Source organism: Tasmannia lanceolata, unplaced genomic scaffold, assembly GCF_043159265.1.
Source record: "Tasmannia lanceolata isolate RefF3 unplaced genomic scaffold, GAP_Taslan_0.1 ptg000003l, whole genome shotgun sequence".
Taxonomy (NCBI): Eukaryota; Viridiplantae; Streptophyta; class Magnoliopsida; order Canellales; family Winteraceae; genus Tasmannia; species Tasmannia lanceolata.
This window is the reverse complement of record NW_027518680.1, coordinates 51529309-51555052: the sequence shown is the minus strand read 5'-3', so window position 1 is coordinate 51555052 and position 25744 is coordinate 51529309. Positions and strand designations below refer to the sequence as shown.

Genomic DNA, 25744 nt, shown 5'->3' with positions numbered 1-25744 from the left:
TTAGTGTTCATTGTTTTGACGTGCATCGCACGGCGGGTATTTATTAGTATATATATATAGCAGAAGAGAAAATGAGTGATTTTTTTAATTATTTCAAAATTCTAATAGAATTACACATCACTTTTTTTGACTTTTTTAACAAATGTACCCCTTCAACTCACATATTTTCAATCCTACCCTCTCCTTTATGCTTTTTAACAAAGGCACCCATTAAAGCCACCTAATTTCAATCTTACCCTCCTCCTTTATGATTTTTTAATAAAAAATCTATAGGATGATCTTAACCATCCGATTTAAGAGGAACAATATATTATGGAAACCTCTATAGATTGGAGGGCTAGGATCAGCCTATGGAAATGATTTTTGGGGCACAACCTATTGATGTTGTGTTCCATCACATGGACGGTTTGGATTAACCTATGACGTGGTCCGTACAATTCTTTGTCGGCCTGTGCATCGCATGGGATTTTTTGCTAATGTATATATCCTAGCCCTCTATATATATATATATATATACTAGGTTCTTCACTAGTAAAAAAACCCCATGCTATGCACGGGCAAACAAAGAACTGTACGGACCACATCATAAGTTGATCCAAACCGTCCATGTGATGGAACACAACATCAATAGGTTGTGCCCAAAAATCATTTTCATAGGCTGATCCTAGCCTTCCAATCTATAGAGGTTTCCATAATATGTTGTTCCTCTTAAATCGGATGGTTAAGATCACCCTATAGATTTTTTATTAAAAAAACCATAAAGGAGGGGGGTAAGATTGAAATTATGTGGCTTTAATGGGTGCCTTTGTTAAAAAGCATAAAGGAGGGGTAGGATTGAAAATATGTGGGTTGAATGGGTGCATTTGTTTAAAAAAAGTCAAAAAAAGTGATGTGTAATACTCATAGAATTTTCAAAATTTTCAAAAAATTCTCTTCTTTTCTCTTCTGCTATATATATATACTAGTAAAAAACCCGTGCAATGCACGGGCCGACAAAGAACGGTACGGACCACGTCATAGGTTGATCCAAGCCGTCCATGTGATGGAACACAACATACATAGGTTGTGCCCCAAAAATCATTTCCATAGGCCGATCCTAGCCCTCCAATCTATAGATGTTTCCATAATTCCTCTTATCTTAAATCGGATAGTCACGATCACCCTATAGTTTTTTAATTAAAAAACCATAAAGGAGGGGGGTAAGATCGAAATTATACAGCTTTAATGGGTGCCTTTGTTAAAAGCATAAAGGAGGGAGCGGGTAGGAAACGGACCACGTCATAGGTTGATCCAAACCGTCCATGTGATGGAACACAACATAAATAGGTTGTGCCCCAAAAATCATTTCCATAGGCTGATCCTAGCCCTCCAATCTATAGATGTTTCCATAATTCCTCTTAAATCGGATGGTTAAGATCACCCTATAGATTTCTTATTAAAAAAGGTACGGACCACGTCATAGGTTGATCCAAACCGTCCATGTGATGGAACACAACATAAATAGGTTGTGCCCCAAAAATCATTTCCATAGGCCGATCCTAGCCCTCCAATCTATAGATGTTTCCATAATTTCTCTTATCTTAAATCGGATGGTCAAGATCACCCTATAGTTTTTTAATTAAACAACCATAAAGGAGGCGGGTAAGATCGAAATTATACGGCTTTAATGGGTGCCTTTGTTAAAAGCATAAAGGGGGGGTAGGATTGAAATTATATGATTCAATGGGTGCCTTTGTTAAAAGCATAAAGGAGGGGGGGGGGGGGGGTAGGATCGAAATTATATGAGTTGAATGGGGGCATTTGTTCAAAAAAGTCAAAAAATGTGACGTGTAATTCTCACGTGATTTTCAAAAAAATCGAAAAAACTCTCCTCTTTTCATCCCAGCTTATTATAGTAGATACACACACACACACACACACACACACACACACACACATATATATATATATATATATATAGAGAGAGAGAGAGAGAGAGAGAATAGAGTTGCTAAGGTGTCACCTCATATAGCTTATATGAGGTGTCGCTCACAAAACATAAGGGGCCCACATTTTTGGGGCGATCCAAACCACTCATTTGAAAGGCCCTTAGATGGATATGGTGCCTACAAAAAATCAGGTCCATAGGATCATCCTAACCCTTCCATTTATGGAGGTTAAAAATGGGCAGATTTATGGAGGTTTATACCCATCCATTTCAACCTCCACAAATGGAAGGGTTAGGATGATCCTATGAAGTTGATTTTTCGGGCACACCCTATCTATGTGAGGGCCTATCAAATGACTGCTTTGGATCATCCAAACAAAGTGGGCCCCTTATATTTTCAAGTGCCACCTCATATAAGCTATATGAGGTGACACCTTAGGAACTCTATTCTCATATATATATATATATATATATATATATATATATATATATATATATATATATATATATATATATATATATGAGGAATGAAAACCGGTGTTCCTCGAAGCTTTTCCGAGCACTGGGATGACCTATAAACTCCCCTTGATGCTTCTCTTACTTTCCCACCAACCGGTCTATGGGAAACCTCTCAAAACTTGAATTCTCTCTCTCTCTCTTTATGAGTTTACAAGTTAATGATGGTAGCGAAATCCCAAGTGGGAAACCAAGAGGGGAGTGAATTGGTTTCCTTTTAAAAATTTTGCTCTTTTTAAAGCCCTTTTAGGATTCACCCTTGATCTAATATTGTGCTAATCAAGTTGTAGTTGAGTTGTGTGGATTTGAGATATTGAAGCACTTTAAGGTTTTAGTTACTAGATTACACAACATGATTTCCTAGTTAGTTAATATAATATAGCAAAGATGATTATCATCTAACTAGAGATGAAGAGGCATTCCTACAGAAGAGATAGAAGGGATAGAGAAATTACCACACATGAAGCACATATGATTTTATAGTGGTTCGGTCTTTAACTAGACCTACTCCACTCTTCCACGTTTGTCTCTTTGGGCACTTCACTAAGGTGGAATTTCACTATAGCCAAATTCCTAGGCCGTACAAGACCTTCTCCGCCTTCGAGGGAATAAACCCTCTTTGCAAACCGCCTCCTAGGAGATAAACCCTCTTTGCAAACCACCTCCAAGGGAATAACTCCTCTTTGCAATTCCGGATTCACCTTTGTTAATGGTCGGAATCGTAGACCCTTGATTACAATGAAGAAGAAGAATGAAGAACGCTCAAAGCCTCTTGATAGGCGTATTTTACAATGATGAAAGCTCACAATCTCTCCAAAAGATTACAATGTAGAAGCCCTATGGAGATCTTCTTCAAAATGAAATATGCAAGTTCAAAGCTCTTTGAAGAAATTAGTGGATTTGAAAGTTTTGGCTCAAAGAAGATTTTCAATCTTTCCAAAAGTCTTTGAATCCATGATAAAAAAATATTTATATCCCACAATGATTCATGACCGTTTGGGCAAGAAAAGAACAAAAATGGATAAAAAATTAACCAGCCGTTATGCTCCAATGACTACTTTCTCGCACAGTGCCGGTCGACCACGGTTGGGCGGTCGCCCACGGGAGGGATGCTGGAATTTTAAAAAATGAAATTTTTAGTGGGCATGTCGATCGGACTGTGGAGGTCGACTGCGGCTGCGAAAAACTGGTTTTTCTCCCCATTTTGTAAAATTCATATCTCACTCGTTTCTTGTCGGATTTTGACGCTCTTATACTCGATTAGAATGAAAACGATGAGATCTATCTGTTAAAAATATTTTTAAAAATATTTGAAAATATTTTGGACCCATTAGAATGAAAACGATGAGAACTATCTGTTAAAAAAAGTTCTATCTGTTAAAAAACGATAAGTAAAGCCGCAACAGAATTATCATAAAACATTCTCTATAACTTCTCTGGCTTCCCATCCTTTTCTTCCAACGCCTTAGCCAAGCCCTGTTGAACTAGGATGTTCTTCACCCTCATTTGCCATAGGGTGAAACTACCCTTTCCGTCAAATCTGTCGATCTTAAACTGAGTAAAACTTGATTTTACTGCCCTCTCAGATTACTTAGCACTTCTCGGTGTAGCGCTCCACCTCGAATAAGAATCTTCTTGGACAATCTTTCCACTCCAAAAACAATCGCTCTAACAGCGATCCAACCACAACACCCATGATCACTCCACTTAGCCTCGACGATAGCTCCAACCATAGCTCTGACACCACTTGTTGAGAAAATTTGCCGAGCAAATCCGATCAAATCGTGTACAAATTAAACGGAAAGTAAAATAAACGCAAGAAAGCCACAAGATGAACACCAAGATTTACGTGGTTCGGCCAAGCCTACTCCACGGGCGAGAAACACGATCTTCCACTATGAGAAAAACAATATACAAGGATTACAATGGATCAAACCCAAACCCAAAACATACAACCCTTTCCTTGCTTCTTAAACCAAGACTGTACAAGAGTAACCCAAGAGAAACCCACAAGAGAAAATCCTAAGAGAAAAACCCTAGAAGAAACTCCAAGAGGAACTCTAGAAAAAGCTCAAAGAAGAACCAATTTTCTCCTCCCTTCTCCCTCTCCCTCTATTTCTGTCTCTCTCTTCTCTCTTTTTCTCTTTTTCTCTTTCCCTCTCTTGTTTTGCCACACAAAGAGAAATCACCCTCTTTACTTTTTATACATAGGTTTTCTAAAAAACCTAAAAAAGACACTTTTCAAATTGCCTTTGCCTTCCCACCAAAGTAACTTTCCCGGATGAGAAATAATGCAACTTTCCAACAATGACGACATTACCCATCTCCATTCGATCTCTTGGCGATTCTGCACAACAAGAGACATTGATTCTAAACATTGAGACTACACACTCATGAATTCTATTTCTCATATTGCTGTGTTTTTTGTTGTTGTTGCTATTGTTGAAAACTTGGACTTCTTCTGACAACAATTGTGGATCTTTAATCTCCATCACTCGATTTGGTAGAGCCATCTTAGCGAATTGGTAGAGACTTAGGCCATCCGTAAACCTATTATCGGTAGGACTTTTTAACGTGAACATCTCCAGCAACAAGATTCCATAATTATACACATCTCCATGTGTAGATGCCTTTCCACCCATACCATACTCTTTCCATTTAAACATGAATGCAAAAATCAAAGCTTCAATGTTGTTAGAAATAAAATATGAGAAGTTGCCAATTAAAGCTTCATCATGTAATCAAGCTAATGAAAATTTCAGAAATCTTATAAGATAGTAATAAAGAATAATAAATATTGATAAAGTCATTTACCTTGAGCAACATATCTTATAGATACCTTTATCAACAGCGAGTTACTTTGATTGTTAGAGCAATTATCTTCAAAAATAAATCTTGCTAACCCAAAATCACCCACATGGGCATTCATGTCATCATTAAGGAGAACATTGCTCGGTTTTAAATCACAATGAACAAGTGGTATTTGCCCATGGTGATGAAGATAATCCAATGCAGAGGCCACATTAATGGCTATATTCAGCCTTTGAATAAGGGTCAAGTTCAACAATGGATGTTGTCCATCTCTATTTCGATGCAACAACTTCTCTAAACTCCCATTAGGCATGTACTAAAAAACCAAAGCTTTAAAATCACTTCCTTGGTAATCAATACTTGAGCAAGAAGTTAAGATCTTAATGAGATTCTGATGCCGAATATTTCTTAAGGCTTCACATTCAGCGTTGAAGCTCTTAGTAGCCCCGTGTTGTTGTAGGTTGAGTACTTTCACTGCAACAATCCTTTCATTGTGATCTAAAAATCCTTTATAAACAGAACCATAACTTCCAGCACCAATAAAATTTTCTAAAGAAAACCCATTAGTTGCTCTAAGAAGCTCTGCATAAGAAACATTTAAACATCGATCCTGAAATTCCACTAAGCAACCCAAGAGGGGGGGTGAATTGGGTGTCTTTTAAAATTTTAAGGACTTCGAAAAAGTATCTTGCTCTAGTTTTAATTTGATTAAAAATAAGAATTAGTTTTAGAGTTAAGAGTTGAAGCACTTACCACAAGAAAGGAAGAGAAGAGACAATAAAGCTTGACACAAGATTTTTATAGTGGTTAAGTCATAAACCCAAAACCTACTCCACTCTTCCCAAGTTGATCTCTTGAGGTATCCACTAAAAATCTTCTTCCAAGGAACTTAATTACGTCGTTCCTTTCACCAAATACAATCCGAGTACAACGCTCCAAGGAACTTAATTACGGCGTCCCTTTCGCCAAAATACAATTAACAAGATGAAGATGTAGTAGAACACTTGGCCTTTTTGTAGGCTTGATACAATGTAAAGCTCACAAGATTCTCTCAAAAATGATTATAAATAAAGCCTAATCCAATCTCAAAAGGTTTTGCTCAAGATCAAGGCACAAAGAGAATTGGAGAGAGATTTGACCCAAAATTGATAAAAAAAAGTTTGATTTAGGGTTCCTTAGAGTTGGAACATCATAATCCTTAATTTTGAAGTCCATTTGATGTGTATATATTGGTATCCATCTCAATATGACCGTTTGGGGGCATTTTGGTCATTTCTGGGTTAAAAAGAAACTAGTAGTTATAGCCATAACAGCTATATTTTTATATTCTAGCACACTTCACAGAGCTCCGTGGGGTTCCACGGAGTTTCGTGCACGAAGCTCCTTGGAAACCTACAGAGCTCCGTAGCTGGATTCCAGATTTCAGGCTCCAACTTGTAAAATTCATATCTCCTTCATTTCTTATTGAATTTCGATGTTCTTATATTCGATTTGAATGGAAATGATGAGATCTTTTTGTTAAAAATATTTAAAAAATATTTGAAAATATTTTGGACCAATTATGATAGAATTTAGCTGCTGATCCAAGTTTGCCCCTTGGAACTGGTTTTTATACTAAGTAATGGAATGCCATATGTGTCCCAACATGTGGGTACACCACCATGGTCATTCACTTATCCATTTAAGTCTTTTTTAAGGTTGTGAGTCTCTTTGAAAAATATTTTTGGGGGGTTTTAAGATGTGCCTTGATCAAGAGAAAGTCCAAGAGAGAGAGAGGAATACATTTTACCATTTTGAACACTCTCTTGAATGAACTCTTGAGCCAATCTTCATTTGATCTTCAATGTGATTCTTGCCTTGCTTGTGGGATCTTCACTTGAGCTCCTTGCTTTGACATCTTCCAAGGATGATGCCACCAATGTGTTTAAGCTCCTTTGCATGTTGATCATTAAGCTTTGGCCTTCAATGATCTTCCTTTGCTTGTTCGAATGCTTGAGATGCTTGATGTTGAGCTTCTCCTTGGTTTTTCCTCCAAGGCATGATTGATCCAAGTATGCCCCTGCTCCTTGAACTTATGTTTGGTCATCTTCAAGCATAGGCCATGTATGGTAGTGTGCTAGCATATGTCAGCCTGTGAAATACATGTCTATAGCACAACACTCAAGGCAACTCATCAGTCAATAAAGGGCTAATCAATTTAGGTTTGTTGATCATCAAAACATGGTGATTAGTTGAACCCATGGGAACCCTTGGGCTTACAATCTCCACCTTTTTTTATGATGACAAACCAAATTGATTAGATAGGTGGGAGGAACCTCTTAAGAGGATTAGATATACATGATAAACATTACTACTCACCCTCAACATATGCACAAGTTAGATTTAACAAAATATACTATAAAATGCATATCGATTATGGACATCTAATCAATTGCACAAATTCTTTCCCTTTTGGCAATAACAAAAGGGGCAGACTAGTCAGTTTAAGCACAATTTATGACATAAGAGATATTCAATATGCACTCCCCCTATCTACTTATCATGGATATATGATGATTAAGTTAAAATATGCATGATAAGAGTATAAGAACATAAGAAATTGGATGAACAAAGATAAAGCAATCCTATGTTGAGAAAACAAATATGTATACATTTCAGCATAGTTTTAGGATATAGATGAATATATCAAATGTTAAGTAACCCTATGAGCTATTTAATCATCATATATATGGCAAGTTAAATCTCACTGTATAATTATCATGAGAGAGATAATGCAATTTTAAAGTATAGCATGATAAGCCTCCAATGTTTTTGAGTATGTAGAGAATGATATCCAGTTTAAGCACAATCAAAGGGTGTTTAATAGTATGAACATTCTAAATACAATCCTATGAAGCCTATGATCATACAATATTTGATAGTTAAGCTTCCCCCTAAATTTTATTACTCGTGAACATAGATCAATCATGGCATGGTATAACAAGTAAAAAGATTGAGAAGATATGACATCGAAGGTTCTATCATTAAACTATCATGAATATAGGGTAATCAACTTGAGTACACATGATAGGAACAAACAAAACATAGAGATATAGATTGGCATTCGTAAGGTACTCTCATGTTTAGTTTAGTGTAGATTCGGCACAAGAGAAGAGTCTCACTGAAATAACTTTATGTCCCATAAAACGAGTGATGATATAACATTTCAAACTCTACTACTAATACTTATCATAATAAATTAAGCAAGCAAAGACAAGCATAGTTAATGATAAGCAATTTTTTTTTAAGATTTGAAATTTTGAGCATGAATAGTGGGAAAATGTTGGGATGGATAGTGTAAATATCTTACAATGATCCATATAAACATAAGGACAAGACTATTTAGCTCTCCCCCTAAGTATTTATCATTGGCCTTATATAAAACAAGGAAGATAAGGCATGAAAGAGCAGAATGGACTAAAGATATGACAATGAGTGCTCACCCAATGAATCTTATCATGAAAATTTGTCCAAATAGCTTTAAAAACACATGATAAGAGAGTTAGTTCATAGGAAATGAAATAATCAACTAAGGTAGGGTCCTATCAAGGAGATTTCTAGAGAATTTTTAAAAATAAAACTCTAGAACAGAATACTTTTCATTGGCAGAGATAACATATGAGCTCATCAAAGATAAGTCTGAAGCCAAAGAGGATATGACAGTAAGGCGAAGGCTATGGGCTTTTGCTCTTAAAAAAGTGATAGATGATCTCAAATTACGAACACAAGACAAGCCCGAACAAAACACATATGGAGCAACAAGGGTCCAAATGAGGGTACTTATCATATGTGAGAGGATGCACATATGGAATCATATGATAAGTCGTAGATGTGATAGATATGACTTTGAAGCTCCCCCTTTGAGAGTGATTCATACAGTATATGAATCCAAAGGGCTGTCCAAACATAGTCTCCACGGATTTTCAAGTGAATAGTTGAAGAACAACACTTGGGCTACAAATGCATGATTGCTAAGGATCATAATATCAAATCAAGTCATGGGATAACTTATATATATATAAGTATATACATATACATTAAGTTAAAGCACATAAGACTGACTATGGTTCAGATGTTGGCATATAGCCAATAGTTAGATGTTTTCATTAAGGTGATAGTAATGTTCCTTCAGAAGAAAGCATAAGCACTGATTGCATGTCTTTTAACTTTAAGTTTTAACATCTTTACCAAGCATCTAATACCAATCAAGGGGTGATAAGTACATATAGAGTGCTATATAATACAATCAATAAACAAACACACCAAGGATAGCTAATATAATAATTCAAATCACCTATCATAGGATTAGCAACTCTATCATAAGGTAAATTCAACTAGTCCTTTTAAATTTCCTATAGACACAACTAGTTTTCATCTTAATAGAGGGAATATTTAAATACTTCAAGATTTGAGCTTAGTTTTATTACCCTCTCATAGATTTTATAAATCAGCTAGTCTTATTCATTATATCATCATTATATAAGTGTGATAAAACTAATCTTCTTTTTATCTTTTTGTGGTGTTTTGATGAATTTTAAGTTTAAAGGATTACATCAACAAAACACATCTTAGGTTATATATCTCACTTTTAAGCATATTTTATAGGACATTTTCAATTTAAATCAAATGATCTCATAAGATTCAAGTTTCAGTGTTTTAAAGAATTTATGATTTCAACTAACTCAAACTTATATGATATGTATGGTGATCTATCTTGAGAGTATCTTAATATGATATACATAGATAACATGCACATAATAGGCAGAATATATATCAGTTCAAATCAAATGCCTTTAATTAAAGGGTTTCAATTATTATTACTATTAATGTTCCCTCTTTAACTTGAAGTTCACTTTTACTTGGGTTTTTCAAGTATGACAATATTTGTAAACTTAACATAGGTCATATGGATACAATAGATGTTCAAATATGAAATACATTCCATAGTGACAATATGTTGGATTCCAATATGCACACTTATGTAAGATTAACATGATTTTTCATTTTCTAGTGCACATAAGTTTGTTGTTAAGGGTTTTAGGTGATTAAACACTCTTACCATTTTCCTTTCTTTAATAAAATTTCACTATTTGGATATTTCAAGTTCATCTTAGAATTCTTCAAAACAAGTGATATCCACTTATAGTTTTCATGTCAAATATACATAATCATATAAAGTTTATAGACATGACTAGTTAAATGAGAGGAAAAGATAAATCATATAGATTTCTCATACCGAACCAATATCAATTTCCCTTAGTTTTGAGGAATTATCTCAAAAGACAAGGATTTTCAAGAGACTTTCACTAATGAGACACACATTGGGCTAATTAACTCATTTTATGAATTTCTTATAATATATACCATGGATTTAGAAATTCATTAAACTTTGCATTTTGATCTATATTAATTCATCTAGGTTTTCTAAGAAAGATTATTTTAACTTTTAATTTTTAATATTTTTATCAAGATTAACTTATTTTGGCTCCAAAATCATTAAGCTCTTTTAAAATTTTAAATATAACTTAATAGGAGCTTAACTTCTACATTTCTCATCTTTGTTTTAGTTTTGCTAGATAATATATGATAAGCTAGGTTAACACTTTAAGATCTAGCAAATACTAGATTTAACCTATTTGGATTCTAGACTTAGAAACCTATCTTCAACTAACTAGGCAAATCCTATGACTTAATGAGGCTACTAAGTGTATGAATGAGATTCAAGTGATATACCAAACACTTAGACTATAGTACATGATCATACCATTCAAGAGAATTTAATCTACTATGCTCAATGACATGAGTTAATAGAGATCAATCAATCATAATGAATCATGTCACAAATGATATAAATACAACATCACAGATACATAACCATTAACCAAGATAAGCATACTTGTATCTATAATTTATTTTCAAGTGATTTAAACATTGAAGCACATCACTGATACAAAATAAATATGCAAGAGTGAATACCTGCATCAAATTCTCTTAATTCCAAAAATATAATCATTAAGTGCATTTACTAGATAATGGATAATCAATAAGAGTATCTAGTGCATAATTCTCATTGATAAAATATTTAAGCACAACTCCTAAAACTACTACGTATATGAAATGGCTCAGGTAGGGGGTTTTGGAACCCAAACCAACTAGTGTTCAGCTAGGTTTGTGTTATACAATAAATCTTTTCTTATCCATATAAGTTTAACATTTTTTCACAAACTTATATCTACACTTGAATTTATAATGCCCAAATCTACCACAATAGTTACATGAAATGGAAGAATAAGTAGAAGGACTACTATACTCATTACAAGAAGATTGATGACAACATTTATGATTTACTTCTTGTAAATTTTGGTTTTTCAAAACTAATTTTTCATTTTTAGACTTCATGTTATTCATTTCTTCTTTCAAAGTTTTAATTTCATGAGTTGAATCAATTCTTAGTTTTTCATTCTCTTCTTCCAAGGATTTATAGTTTTTAATAAAGACCAAGTTGTCTTTCTTCAATTTTTTATTTTCTTCAATCAAACTCTTTTCTTTAATCAATAAATCATTAAACTCTTCTTGCAAGTTTTCAACCTCTTAAGAAATAGAATCAAGTGACTTGTTAAGATTTTTATTTCTCAAAACTTGTTTTTGTAAAGTATGATAAACCTTTTCATATTCTTCATGAAGTTCCTCAAAAGAAACTTCACTTTCCTCATTTGAAGATTCATTATCTTTTTCTTCCAATGTCATTAAACAAATATTTTTGTTGTATGAGTTTTCAATTGAGTTCCAAATTTCATTGGCATTTTTACATGATGATATTTTATCATAAATATAAGGTGGTAAAGAACAACACAAGATAATCATGGCTTTAGAATTTAAGTAAAGTAATTTCTTATCATGCTCATTCCATCTTTTAGTTTTGGAGGGTAAAGAAAATCCAGTTTCAATTATTTTCCAAAGCTCAAAATCTAGAGCCTTAAGATAGATTTTCATACGGGTCATCCAAGACCTATAATCGGATCACTCAAAAGGTGAAAAACTAGAAATAGAGTTACTTTCCTCAAATCCCATTTTTCTTAGGTTGCCTAAAGATGCGATCTTTTAACTCTAAACCGGTCAGGGATGCAAATCTAGAGCTTACTGTCCAGAGATCCCCTCATGAAGCAACTTATGGACCTAAATGGTTGTGCCGTAGATCTGAGCATATCCTTGCTTAGGTAGATACTTACAAGCTTAAAAAGTTGCTAATGGAGCGCAAGTGTTCAAATCATTCACCATTGCCATCATAGTGTCTTGTCATGCCTATCGCATAGGTTTCACCTAGGGCCTCTGACAAATTCATATGGGGAGAGCAAAATGGTTTCTTATTCATGTTTATATAGACCATTGTGATGTGCTCACATGGTTTACTGCTCTCCATACTTGTGCTAAACTTGTAAAATCTTAGATAAAAAAAATGGCTTATCATGCACTTTCTTTGTTTTCTATTCTGATAAGCATCATAAGAGCTTGAACGTCATAGTCTTTAGTTGGAATTGGAATTGGAATCTAATGTCCAAATTTGGGTTTTAGGCTCTATCCTATATCAGAGAAATACGGATACGGCTTTAGATTTGGGTAGCTTAGGGTGTAGCTTTAAGATTTACGGTACTGACCTGTCGCGGTGAGCTTTGCTTGATTGGTGAGAGGCGAAGCCGATGCACGGCGGCATATCAAGAATTTTTTGTTTTTATTTTGAGCTTAGTGTTTTTTTTTTGCTGTCTTAGCGGCGTAGAATTCGTTCGCGCTTGCTTGACGCAAATTCCAACGTGCCGATCATGAATGAGCTTTGGCGAGGATGATTGGCTGCTTTAACGGATCTGTCACGAGACTTTGGCCAGTATGACTGCGTAGCCCAAAATTATTGATGTAGAGCGGGACTTGGCCAAAGTAAAATGGGCTTAGCGTAGTGTACGTGGTTGAATTGTTTTCATGAAATAAGGACGTGGGAAAGGATAAAAGGTAACTTCTAAAATAAAAGAGGATAAAAGCACGAGTGTCATGTCATGTTAAGAAGTGAGAAATTGAAAGAAAATAGTGGACATCTCTGTCCCAAGACACTTACCTAACTACAGGGATAAGTGAGGGGCAATCCGGTCTTTTGACTAGGATTAGGATAGTATAAAAGACAAGCCATAGTTGAATGGAAGGGAACTTTTTTTTTGCTGAAAACAAAAGGAGGGTTTGTTTTGGGGTTGGTGCAAGAGAGATTTCTCTTTGTTTTTCTCTTGGAAGAGCACCCAGGGCTGTTGTATGCAGTTTCTCCTCTCCCAAACTCTATCTCTGCCTTGTAGCTTGCAAGGATTTTATCTTTAAATTTCCAGCTGAGCATCCCCTTGCCCGGCCAATTTTCATTTGAAAATCATCAAAGAAAGAAGCACATCACGAGAAGTACTATTCGAGAAAGCTTAGATTGAGCTGCTGGAAAGATTGGAATCTGTTGCAGCTTTGCCGAATATCCTTGCAAATTCATTTTACGAGTAAGTTCATTCCTCTGAATAGAATTCTACTTATAGATCATTTTGTTTTTTCTTGTATGAGCCGAACCAAATCCCGAGGGAAGTGTGATGCTACAGTTGCATGTAATTCTGATTTGCGAGTGGTTGGTGAACACTCTTGGTGGAATTTTAAATCAATAGGTCTGATTGTATGCTTGCCTTGTTTAATCGGCATAGCCTTTGTGCATAACGTGATTCAGCTCACTTGGATTTAAAGGACCATATTGTATTGGAAATTTTCCAATTAACAGATTTGTCTTCATACTGGAAATCATTGTACTATGATTCATGCATGCCTTGTGTTCGATTAAATGTTCGTGAAAGGGTCATGGAGTTTTGAATGCTTATCTTCTGTCAGCTCTGCGTCAATTATCCTTTGCAAAATCTGAATATTAGGCTTGAGGGTAGATGATTAGTAACAATTTTAACATACTTCAACTACAAGTGGTATTAATTAAGCAAGATGTTATCTAAATTCAATAAGTGACTAACTATTCTAAATAGGGCTGCAACTCGGGTCGGGCGGGTCGGGTTTTGGAGAACCCAACCCTACCCGAGAAATATCTCGGGTCGGGTTTTTTTCCGGAAAACCCACGATTCCCAAACCGGCCCTACCCATGATAAATCTCGGGTCGGTTCGGGTCGGGTCGGGTTTTTTCACGTTGATGCAAATTTTTAAGGAAAATTCTTGTTTGGCAAGGCAACTCAACTCATAGAAGCAGAAATTACACTCACATTACACTTGAATCAAACAATGATGTAATTACACTCACATCACACTTGAATCAAACAATGCTGTAATCAAACAATGTTGTAATTACAATCAAACAATGCTGAATCAAACACTTGAATCAACTCAACTCATAGAAGCAGAAATTACACTCCCATACAGTAACAGTGGGTGCGTGGGTTTTCACTTTTAACTTTGGGATAATTACATTTACACCCCCTCTAGTTTTTGACACATCCACTTCCACCCCTATAGTTTAAAACGTGACAAATACACCCCTGTAGTTTCAATTTGTTTAAGGTTTGCCCCCTCAGCTGAAGGTTCGTCCATAGATTGAAGGGTTAGGATGATCCGACGGAGCTGATTTTTTGGGCACACCATATCTATGTCAGGACCCATCAAATGAACGCTTTGGATCATCCAAACAATGTGGGCCCCTACCCGAATCCAAACACTACCAAAAAATCATCCAAATAATGTGGGCCCACATTGTTTGGATGATCCAAAGCGTTCATTTGATGGGTCCTGACATAGATAGGGTGTGCCCAAAAAATCAGCTCCATCGGATCATCCTAACCCTTCAATCTATGGACGAACCTTCAGCTGAGGGGCCTACCTTAAACAAATTGAAACTACAAGGGTGTATTTGTCATGTTTTAAACTATAGGGGTGGAAGTGGATGTGTCAGAAACTAGAGGGGGTGTAAATGTAATTATCCCTTTAACTTTTAACTAACAATAGAAAAAAATGTACATACTATAACTTATGTAACTCGGGTCGGGTCGGGTCGGGCCCCTTCAAACCCGGTTCGACCCGAGATTCATGCGGGTTTTTGAATGCTGAACCCGGCTCGACCCGAAACCCATGAAACCTGAACCCGACCCAGGCTATTTTCGGGTCGGGTCGATGCGGGTCGGGTAAAACCCGGCTCGAGTTGCAGCCCTAATTCTAAAGTAATAAATAAACAGTACAGAGTAGAGATTATTTTTGTGAAAATTGTCTTAAGCAAATAAAGTCTTAGAATCTAATAATATATGAACCTAGTGATGCAGAGCAACAAGGGGACTGAAATTTGTCAAAATTAAATGTAACGACAGGGTGTAGCGGAGAGCACAACGTTCATTCAAGTTCTAAATCCTAATGGTCCAATGGGATCAGAGTTGAAATATAATTCTTAGTACAATCTTTGATGCAATCGAGATATTGACCTTGTGGTAACAGTTCTAAGTGATCTATGAAAATGGGCGAAGCATATAATTCAAGACAATATAGATTGAATGCTGATGGACATATAACCTGATAAATGTTCTAGAATTATTGATAAATCTCAGACAAATCTATGATCAAAGATGCAGGTCAAATGAGGTAATTCAAATATAGAGAGTCATTAATAATGAAGACCCAAGTCTAATGTTTGTAATCAAGAAAGCGAGCGGAAAAACTGCACTTGGCACCAGAACAACTATACCTTTAAATTTGAAAGCAATGAATAACCAGATAGAACAGATAGAAATTTGAGTGCATACAAGTCTGGAAAACTTTATAAGTTGTGCTAAATCTATCGAAGGAACAAGGGTGTATTGTGCTTTAAAAGGGCTCTCAACAACAAAGAATGATTACAAATATATTTCTTTTCTTTTAGAGATATGAAGCATGTTTACAGATTCCTGAGAGAAATGGTTAAGTATGCAAATTTGATCAACAAATTAAGATACAGAGTATGGTTGGAGCCTTAGGGCTGATTCAAGCAGTCTTTATTAATGCTTAATTTATAAGAAAACTGGGTTTTGCACAGAACTGAAGAGATTAGTTGATATGCATGTAGAACTTGGAGCATAAAATAAATCAGAATCACACACACTATTTAAACTTAAAGCAAGGTTTAGGCCTTCCCTGTTTGAGAGAGGGTTGCCGAGCTATGCACGAGTGCCCCGGCGGAGGAGAAGAAGAGATTAAGGTGTAGGATTTCGTTGGCCTTTGGAGATGAAGAGGTGTTGTATGTTAGCGTTTTTTGGTGTGGCCCCACATTGGTGGGACCCGCTTTAAGTTAAAAATGTTGGGCTTTTCTATTCCAAGATGTGTTCTATTCACAAAGGGAGTCGTAGTCCCAAGTGTTTTGAAACTCTAAAACACTAAGGTGTTTGAAGTGTGGAGGGACACAAATTCGTTTGTGTCAAAATCTATAAATATGGGTTGCGTTTGATGGGAAAAACACTCATGCCTATAGCTAAAGCTCCATCATGAAGAGGTCCCTAATCTGAGAGGGAATTGTGCCTGCGATTCCATCAATCAATTGAGCGTCTTCTACAGATTAGAAGAACACTCTTCCATTGTCAGAGGCGCAGTGGTGATCGTGTTCGTGGTTCGACAAAGCTCGAGGGTTTGGTGATCTTGGATTCTAATCGCCAAGGCCGAAGGTATGTTCGCATTAATTTAGAATTAAATAGTCTAACAGTTAGTATCAGAGCGGCCCTTTGGGTGTGGCGATTGATCGAGAACGATCAATAGTTTTTCTGTTTGAAATTCTAATTGGTTATTTTCTCAACTTACTTCACCGCAAAATCGGAACTCGGTTGATTAAATTTTGGAAAGTATTTGGTGATAAATTGATTAGAATGTTCAGAAGAATGATTCTATAATAAATCAATGATTTCCAGTCAAAAGGCGGTGAAAACGCCATTAAAATCTGGAAACTGTGTTTTCTGCAACTTTTGGAGGGCAGCCCGGAAATCCGGTCGCCACCGGTGGCGTGGCCGGCCGATCGGTGAACAGCAGGCATGGGTGAATAGCCGGTTAATCTACGGTCCCAACGCCGCCAACGACGAGCGATCGGAGGTCAGGATCTCCGTCGGCTGGCATTCAAAGTTGGGACAGAAACAAAGTCTCATAAAAAAATTGCAGAAAAAATAAGAATCGGGGAAGAAGGCAAGTGCGTTACCCGCTGATTGTAATCTGCGTCTCTGTGACACGCAACATGTGCGTCTTGGTGGATTCCGAACACCTTATTTCCTTAATATTTTATTGTCATGGCATACATCATGCACATGTGATGGCATACACATGTCTTCATCTAAATATTTTATTGTCATGGCATACATCATGTACATGTGATGGTAAACACAGGTGATGGCATACATCACCATGACACCATGCCTTCTCCCGTAACCGTGACGCACTCTGCCTTATGCTTGAGGTTTATTTGAACCCTTAACTTTGGGCACTAATTTCGGCCCTTATATCTGAGATTCGGGAAAACTGTTGAACTGTACCCTACCTTTTCTCGACATTCCGGACACAATGGTACTGGTTTCGGAACAATCTGAGACCTGTAGGTTACTTTTCTGCGAATCTCCGCTTTTCTTGGGCACTGGATATTCTAACTTTTCTTGTGTTTAGGATTATAAACATAAAGGGACCGTTTGGATACTCGGATTTTAGAATCCAGGTTTTTAGTTTGAAAACAGTTTAAAAGACTGTATGAATCAAGTTGCTGGATGCTGTCCTCGCCGCGTTTCTTGGATTTTAAGCAAGAAAATCAGGTTTTAAAAATCTCTCCTACAACCTATGATTTCTAAAACCTGGAAATATGGGAGGATCTGCTACTCTCTTGATAATGGAAAGAAGGGAGAGAAGTCAAACATGAGTAAAAAACGACGGCTGGCCCTCTTCTTCTCTTGTCTCTAACCCTCTTTTACACTCTTTTCAAACTAAAAACATGGATTCTAAAACGGCCCATAAAAGTTCTGAACTTTACCCTAAAGTTTTTTGGCGTTTCGGACGTAATGGTATAGTTTTCAAAACAATCCGAGCTCAGTAGGTTATTGTTCTCTTTATTCCCACTCTAAAAGGGCTTCAGATTTTGTCCCTTGGGTTTGAGAAACATTCCCAAATATTGAAAGAATGTTACCAGCACCCTAAGGTACTATGTTTATAAGTTTCAGACCGATTGGCTTAATGGATTTCAGTTTTGAAGATGTTTAAGCTGTTTATTGTCAATTTTGCCTACAGCCTAAAGGCTCTTGAAAACTGATTTAGATTTTCCATTAAGGTAATCTGATCAATTCAAAACTTTTACAATAAAGTCAATAGTCCAAAATTATACAATCTGAATTTAAAGAGTTTTTTGCTTAAGTTTCAATTAATAAGCATATTTTTTTAAATTCAATTGTGGTTGTTGTATGCAATTCTTTCAGTTGTATTTGATGTTTGCAATTACGTAAATCATACCCCATAAAGTAAATTGTTGTAGTATGACATAAAGACCTGTCATACACCGAAGATACCATTATAAAGAGGTACTCGATTAGTTTGGGAGGGGCCAAAGCATCCTATGGCTATGAGGATACCTGTGACAAGTGGTGCATTAACAATACCCATGGACACATAAAGTGCAACTTTTCAGTTGCTTTACTCTTATGGTACCTGAAATTACAATGAGTTTATAATGCATAGTCGCTTGGCGGAATTCATTGGAATCGTGAGATCAATGAAATTAGATGAAAGCTCTTGATCGGTACGATTACTAAGGGTAAATCTAATGTGTGTTGTAGCCTCGGCCCAAAGGAGTGCTATAGCGATACGATGCATTTACAATCGGAAATGTCAATATGGGTTGGCATTTTGGTATTATGGCTTAATTGGAATTTAGCACGTAGTAAGCATGTGTTTGTCTTTTATATTTTGTAGCTAGTGAGTCAATAGTTTGTATTCTGAATCTGTTAGAATCTTTTCCATACTGGGAATAATTTTCTGAATGGAAGGATACAGTTATGCTCATTTTAGGCTGGATGGACATTAATCTTGCTTTCAGAGTGTATGAACCACGCACTCCTACATATGAGAGTACGCAAGATGAAAATGACCTCCATAAAGAGTGGGAGAGATCGAACAGCTTAAGCTTGTTGCTCATTCAGAGCCACATTGCTCAAAGCATCAGTACAACTCTCCTTAGGACTACCAAAATCTGCTCAAAGCATCAGCATCAGTACATCTCTCCCTAAGACAAAAATTCTTTGTAGTTTATAGAAGAATTTTTGTCGTACTGTATCTCTTGTTACTACTTGCCACAACCTAGTGCAGATTTTGTCAGTCACCAATGCCCGTGTTGTCACCATCAAGGACCGTGTTAGTTCTATACTCGATCACACCCATTGACTCACGTTCGGAACACGGAACCTCCTACAAAGAAGAACCCTCCCCTCCACGCAAATGGATGAAATCCATTCTCCAGAGGCCTCGAACAACCCTCTTGTGCTAAGTTCTTATTCTGTTGATCTCAAGCTGACTTGAGCGTCAAAGGATTCATCCGGAGTTCCAACTCCGAGTGGTCCGTAACTGTTTGTCTGTGAGTGCAGGTCACAGGTTGAGCTAACCTTCCTACCGTCATCACCGAATGAAGGGCGAGGCCGACAACATCATAGCCATCCATTTGCTAAACCGGATTTGAGCACCAACAAAACTCAATGCCAAATGAGGTTTAATAAATGTAATTAATTGAAAAAATCAATGGAGGGTATTGTGCATAGAATTGCTTTATTATATATCAATTGATAATGACTAAATTGGTAACTACACTATTAGTGAAGTGATGGCCAATTCACCCATCAAATTGGAAAACTACCAAGCCTGACCGTGAGTTCAGGGTTTTAGGAAGAGTCTATAAAAGCCAAAGAGATCCCACTCTCTAGCACCTAAGCATTATCAGTTCTTAGAATTTTGAATTTTGAAGAGAATACCATCAATCTCAAAGTTGAGTTGGGAGTGGATTGACTTGGTCGACAATTCAATATGTCAGGATCCGTCATCGCATTGTCCACATAGCATCGTTCTGGTAGTTTTTGAAACTTAAACAATATACCACTAATATACTTAGAATTTTAATTTTGAGATGTGTTTTAGTTTTGATACGTATTTTTATAGGGATAAAAAAAAAAAAATTTGATTATTTCTTATTGGTTTCGATGGAGATTTTAAAATCATCATTGAAGGTAGTTCTAATATTAGGGGATTTTCTAGGGACCATCGCAAAAGGCATTTCGCAGAACGGTTATTGCATGAGAGAGCAGCCACATGCTCAGATTTTATCTCATACATTTAATTCTTCTTAGGTGGCTTCTCTCTCATGCAACAGCCGTTCCACGAAATGCCTTTTGCTTTGGTCCCTAGCAAATTCCCTAATATAATCTATGGTATTAGATAAGGTAGCTCTAAGCTCAAAGAAATATATCTAGTAATTCATATAATAACATTAAACTGGATATGAGAGAATGAAAGAAAATGATTCATGTAGACGAACCCAACTAGTGTCAGGAATAGACTTAGTCAATTTGAACCGGTAGATTCTTTCACCCTATTCGTGAAAATTTTCTAAAGGATTCATTAGCCAACCCCAACTAGTTTTGGACAAAGACTTAGTTGAGTTGAGTTTAATAATATTAAAAATGATAAAAAAAAATGTTAGTCAGGCTATTCCCTTATAGGATCCGATCGTAGTCACTCCCATTGCATTGTCCGAGCAATTGGAACCGTTGATCTAGTGTGCTAATTTGAGGTAGCTATATCGTTCTAGTCCCATGCTTAACGGGCATTCCATCCGTTAGATCCAATATTGGTATGAAAATCATCGTTTTAGATTCTCTTGGCAGAACACTACCATGATGCCTTATTGATCAAATGGGCTTGGACCATCTTATCCCAATGTTGCCTATCGGAATGGCGGACTGTGTTTTATTGCCCAACCGAGTAGATAATGTTATTTGCTCGACCAGGCAAAAACACTCTTCTCATATATATTAGGTTTCTGATATATATATATATATATATATATATATATATATATATATATATATATATATATATGAGTTAAGTGAAGCTACACATACGTGTAGCTAACTTAGCTACACCGACGGCTTAAAATACAGTGGGCCCACATTATTTGGGTGATCCAAACCATTCATTTGATAGGACCTTACATTGATAGGGTGTGCCCAAAAAATCAGCTCCATTGGATGATCTCAACCCTTGAAACTGTGGAGGCAAAAATGGACAGATTTGTGAAGGTTTTTACACGTCCATTTTTGCCTCCACAAATCGTAGGGTTGGGATGATCCTATGGAGCTGATTTTTTGGGCACACCCTATCTATGTGAGGGCCCATCAAATGAATGGTTTGCATCACCCAAACAATGTGGGGCCCACTGTATTTTAAGCCGTCGGTGTAGCTAAGTTAGCTGCACGTATGTGTAGCTACACTTTTTTCTCTCTCTCTCTCTCTCTCTCTCTATATATATATATATATATATATATATATATATATATATATATATATGAGAAAACGGTTCCTACACATGTGTATAGAGTTCTCTACACACTAGCTTAAAATACAGTGGGGGCCCACATTGTTTGGGTGATCCAAGCCATCCATTTTAAAGGCCCTCACATAGATAGGGTGTCTATAAAAAATCAGATCTATAGGATCATCCCAACCCTACGATTTATGCAGGTAAAATAGATGTCTTTAAACCTTCACAAATTAGTCCATTTTTTGCCTCTACAGTTCGAATAGTTAGGATGATCCTATGGATCTGATTTTTTATGGACACCCTATCTATGTGAGGGCCTTAAAAATGAATGGTTTGGATCACCCAAATAATGTGGCCCCCACTGTATTTTAAGCTAGTGTGTAGATAACTTATCTACACATATGTGTAGGAACCGTTTTCTATATATATATATATATATATATATATATATATATATATATATAGAGGAAACTGTTGGTGAGCTTAAGCTCACCAAACTTATGGTGAGCTAGCTTGCCCAATCACATGGGTCCCACATTTTGGGGAGTGATCCAAACCATTCATTTGCAAGGCCTTATCATAGATAGGGGGTGTACCAAAAATCAGCTCCATAGGATCATCCTAACCCCTCCATTTGTGGAGGACAAAAATGGGGCAAATTTGTGTCTGTCCATTTTTGTCCTCCACAAATGGAGGGGTTAGGATGATCCTATGGAGCTGATTTTTGGTACACCCCCCCATCTATGTAAGGGACTTTCAAATGAATGGTTTGGATCATCCTAACAAAGTGGGCCCCCCATGTGATTGGGCAAGCTAGCTCACCATAAGTTTGGTGAGCTTAAGCTCACCAACAGTTTCCTCATATATATATATATATATATATATATATATATATATATATATATATAGAGGAATAAGATTGTATGCTCGACCGTACCTAAAGTTAGGTACGGTAGAGTGCCAAATCACATGGGTCCCACATTTTTGGTGAGCATCTAAACCATTCATTTGCAAAGCCCCATCATAGATAGGGTGCATACCAAAAATCAGCTCCATAGGATCATCCTAACCCATCCATTTGTGGAGGCCAAAATGGACAGACAGTGTTTGTCCACAAATCTGCCCATTTTGGCCTCCAGTTTTGGAGGGGTTAGGATGATTCAATGGTGCTGATTTTTGGTATGCACCCTATCTATGATGGGACCTTGCAAATGAATGGTTTAGATGCCCACCAAAAATGGGGGACCCATGTGATTTGGCACTCTACCGTACCTAACTTTAGGTACGGTCGAGCGTACAATCATTTTCCTCATATATATATATATATATATATATATATATATATATATATATATATATGAGGAAATGATTTGTAAGTAGCTACTCAGATAAGCTTATCTGAGCAGAGCTCACAAATATAGGGGGGCACATTTTTTGGATGATCCAAAGCATTCATTTGATAGGCCCTCATATAGATAGGGTGTGCCCAAAAAATCAGCTCCATGGGATCATCCTAACCCTTCAAACTGTGGAGGCAAAATATGGAAAAATTTGTGAAGGTTTATACACATCCATTTTTAGCTCCACATATCGTAGGGTTGGGATGATCCTATGGAGCTGATTTTTTGGGCACGCCCTATCTATATGAGGGCCTATCAAATGAATGATGTGGATCATCCAAACATTGTGGCCGCCCTTATGTTTGTGAGCTCTGCTCAGATACGCTTATCTGAGCAACTGCTCACAAACCATTTATATGAGGAATGATAGATACAAGGGAGCCCTTGCATAAAGAGCCAAAAAGGGCTCTTCATTGGATCCACGTGATCAAATGTAACTGATTTTCAACCAATTTTAAACTGTAACTGAAAATGACGTGGATCCAATGAAGAGCCCTTTTTTTGCTCTTTATGCAAGGGCTCCCTTGTATCTTTCATTGCTCATATATATATATATATATATATATATATATATATATATATATATATATATATATATATAGAGAGAGAGAGAGAGAGAGAGAGAGAGAGAGAGAGAGGAAAAGGATTGTACGTGTGCCCAATCACATGTGAGCCCACTTTGCTAGGATGATCCAAGCATTCATTTGAAAGGCCCTTACATAGATGGGGTCTGTACCAAAAATCAGTTCCATAGAATCATCCTAACCCATCCATTTGTGGAGAGCAAAAATGGACAGACCACAAATCTGCCCATTTTTGCACTCCACTTTTGGAGGGGTTAGGATGATTCAATGGAGCTGATTTTTGATACACGCCCTATCTATATAGGGCCTTGCAAATGAATGCTTTGGATTACCACAAAAAATGTGGGACCCATGTGATTGGGGCACTCGAGCGTACCATCAGCTTGGAACGATCAAGCGTACAATCTTTTTCCTCATATATATATATATATATATATATATATATATATATATATATATATATATATATATATATATATATATATAGGAAAGTGTTCCAGAGCTAGAAGATATATGGTCGAAAAAATATTTCTGATCTAGGTAATGACTATCTTCTTTTTCTGCCCCAGAAATAAAATGAGGTCATTTTCACTGGAGAAGAAGAAGAAAGCGACTGTGAATATAGTAGAGGAGAAAGCCCCCCCCCGTTCAGATGTTTTTGAGGATGAAAAGATTCAGCCCGAAAATATCCTCAGCCTGAAAGAAGATAAACACAAACACAACCAACCACATCACAGAGTAGAAAAGAGAAAATCACCAGAGAATGAGATAAATGGTAATTTTTTTGTTGTCGAATTCTTTTCTTTGTTTTGTTAGGGAAAATCTTCTCTTTTTAATGGCCAGGAAAATCGAGATGAAGTTGCCAGAGCGAATCTGAGAAGCAAACAGAGTGATTCCTTACAAGGTGAAAACTGTTGCCACGAATTAATGTTTCAACAAAATGTTGAATATCAGATGCTCACGTCTAGTTCGACTTTGGATCTTGAAAACTGGTGATCTTTTGTTAATCTAAATCCATGCCACACTTAAATCATTTTTGTTTGATCTTGCGTTGAAATTATCACCACCGCTGAATTATGTGTTGCTGTTACGTCTTTTGCAGAAAGTGTATGACGAATTCAATGGTGATGAGGTGGAGCAGACGAAACAGGAGAATACAATAAGGAAATTTTTGTGTTGTGGAAAAATCCTTTTAAAATGGGTAAACTAAATGCTGGAAAAAAAGGGGAAGGGTGAAAATTATTAAAAAAATGTGAAAGTTTGCTGAAATTATGAATCAAAGGCAAAGTTTTCAAAATCATGAGAAAACGGTGTCAGGTATGGTCAGGAGGTGTTTTAGACAAGAATACCCTTCTATATCTTTTCCCTCCACCTTCTAGGAATGGATCCCAATGCACTTCACCAACCATTTTCACCTTTTTATCTTCTTCCCCAAGCCATTGCCATTGCCACTACCCTTCTCTTTCTTTTCCCTCCACCTTTTATCTTCTTCCCCAAGTCAACCCTTTCCACACGGTAAAACTCCACTGCCATTGCCATTGCGATTGCCATTAGAAAAAAAAACACCAGTGGTAGGTCCATTGTCATCCATTTGCTTAAGTTTTACATGTTCTTTGCATGTTTTCTGTTTACAGTGATATGGTTTATTTTCATCATCTTTACAATGCTCTCTTTCTTTGCTTACATGTTTGGTTTTACCTCTCTCTCTCTCTCTCTCTCTCTCTCTCTCTCTCTCTCTCTCTCTCTCGGAATACCAGAATGGAACTCCTATCTATACAAACAGAACCACTAATTAAAAGGGCTCGAAACCAGTTTTAAAACCTCGGAACCACTACTTATACCACGGCACCACTGCTTATTCCTCGAAACCAATCAATAGTGGTTCCTAGAGTTAGGGGTG

The 25744-nt window shown here is 36.6% G+C and overlaps 1 protein-coding gene and 1 long non-coding RNA gene across 2 annotated transcripts; one reads left to right on the top strand and one right to left on the bottom strand.

Moving 5' to 3' along the window:
- Positions 1–4668: 4668 nt before the first annotated feature.
- LOC143869878 (receptor kinase-like protein Xa21) lies at positions 4669–5567 on the bottom strand. Its single transcript, XM_077376436.1, has 2 exons — positions 5258–5567; positions 4669–5171 (listed from the first exon to the last, which is right to left on the bottom strand). The coding sequence occupies exons 1-2, from the start codon at positions 5565–5567 to the stop codon at positions 4669–4671; spliced, it is 813 nt and encodes a 270-aa protein (XP_077232551.1).
- Positions 5568–16683: 11116 nt separating this feature from the next.
- Positions 16684–25515, top strand: LOC143862955 (uncharacterized). The gene is made up of 3 exons (XR_013240588.1): positions 16684–16977; positions 24414–24836; positions 24947–25515. It is a non-coding gene; the product is annotated as an uncharacterized LOC143862955 (long non-coding RNA).
- Positions 25516–25744: the final 229 nt, after the last annotated feature.

Excerpts from the sequence above, each read along its gene's own strand:
- LOC143869878 (XM_077376436.1), bottom strand. The coding sequence starts at position 5,567 with ATGCCTAATGGGAGTTTAGAGAAGTTGTTGCATCGAAATAGAGATGGA. Across the intron at positions 5,172-5,257 it reads TATAAGATATGTTGCTCAAG|CTTTAATTGGCAACTTCTCA; the intron begins GTAAATGACTTT and ends TACATGATGAAG.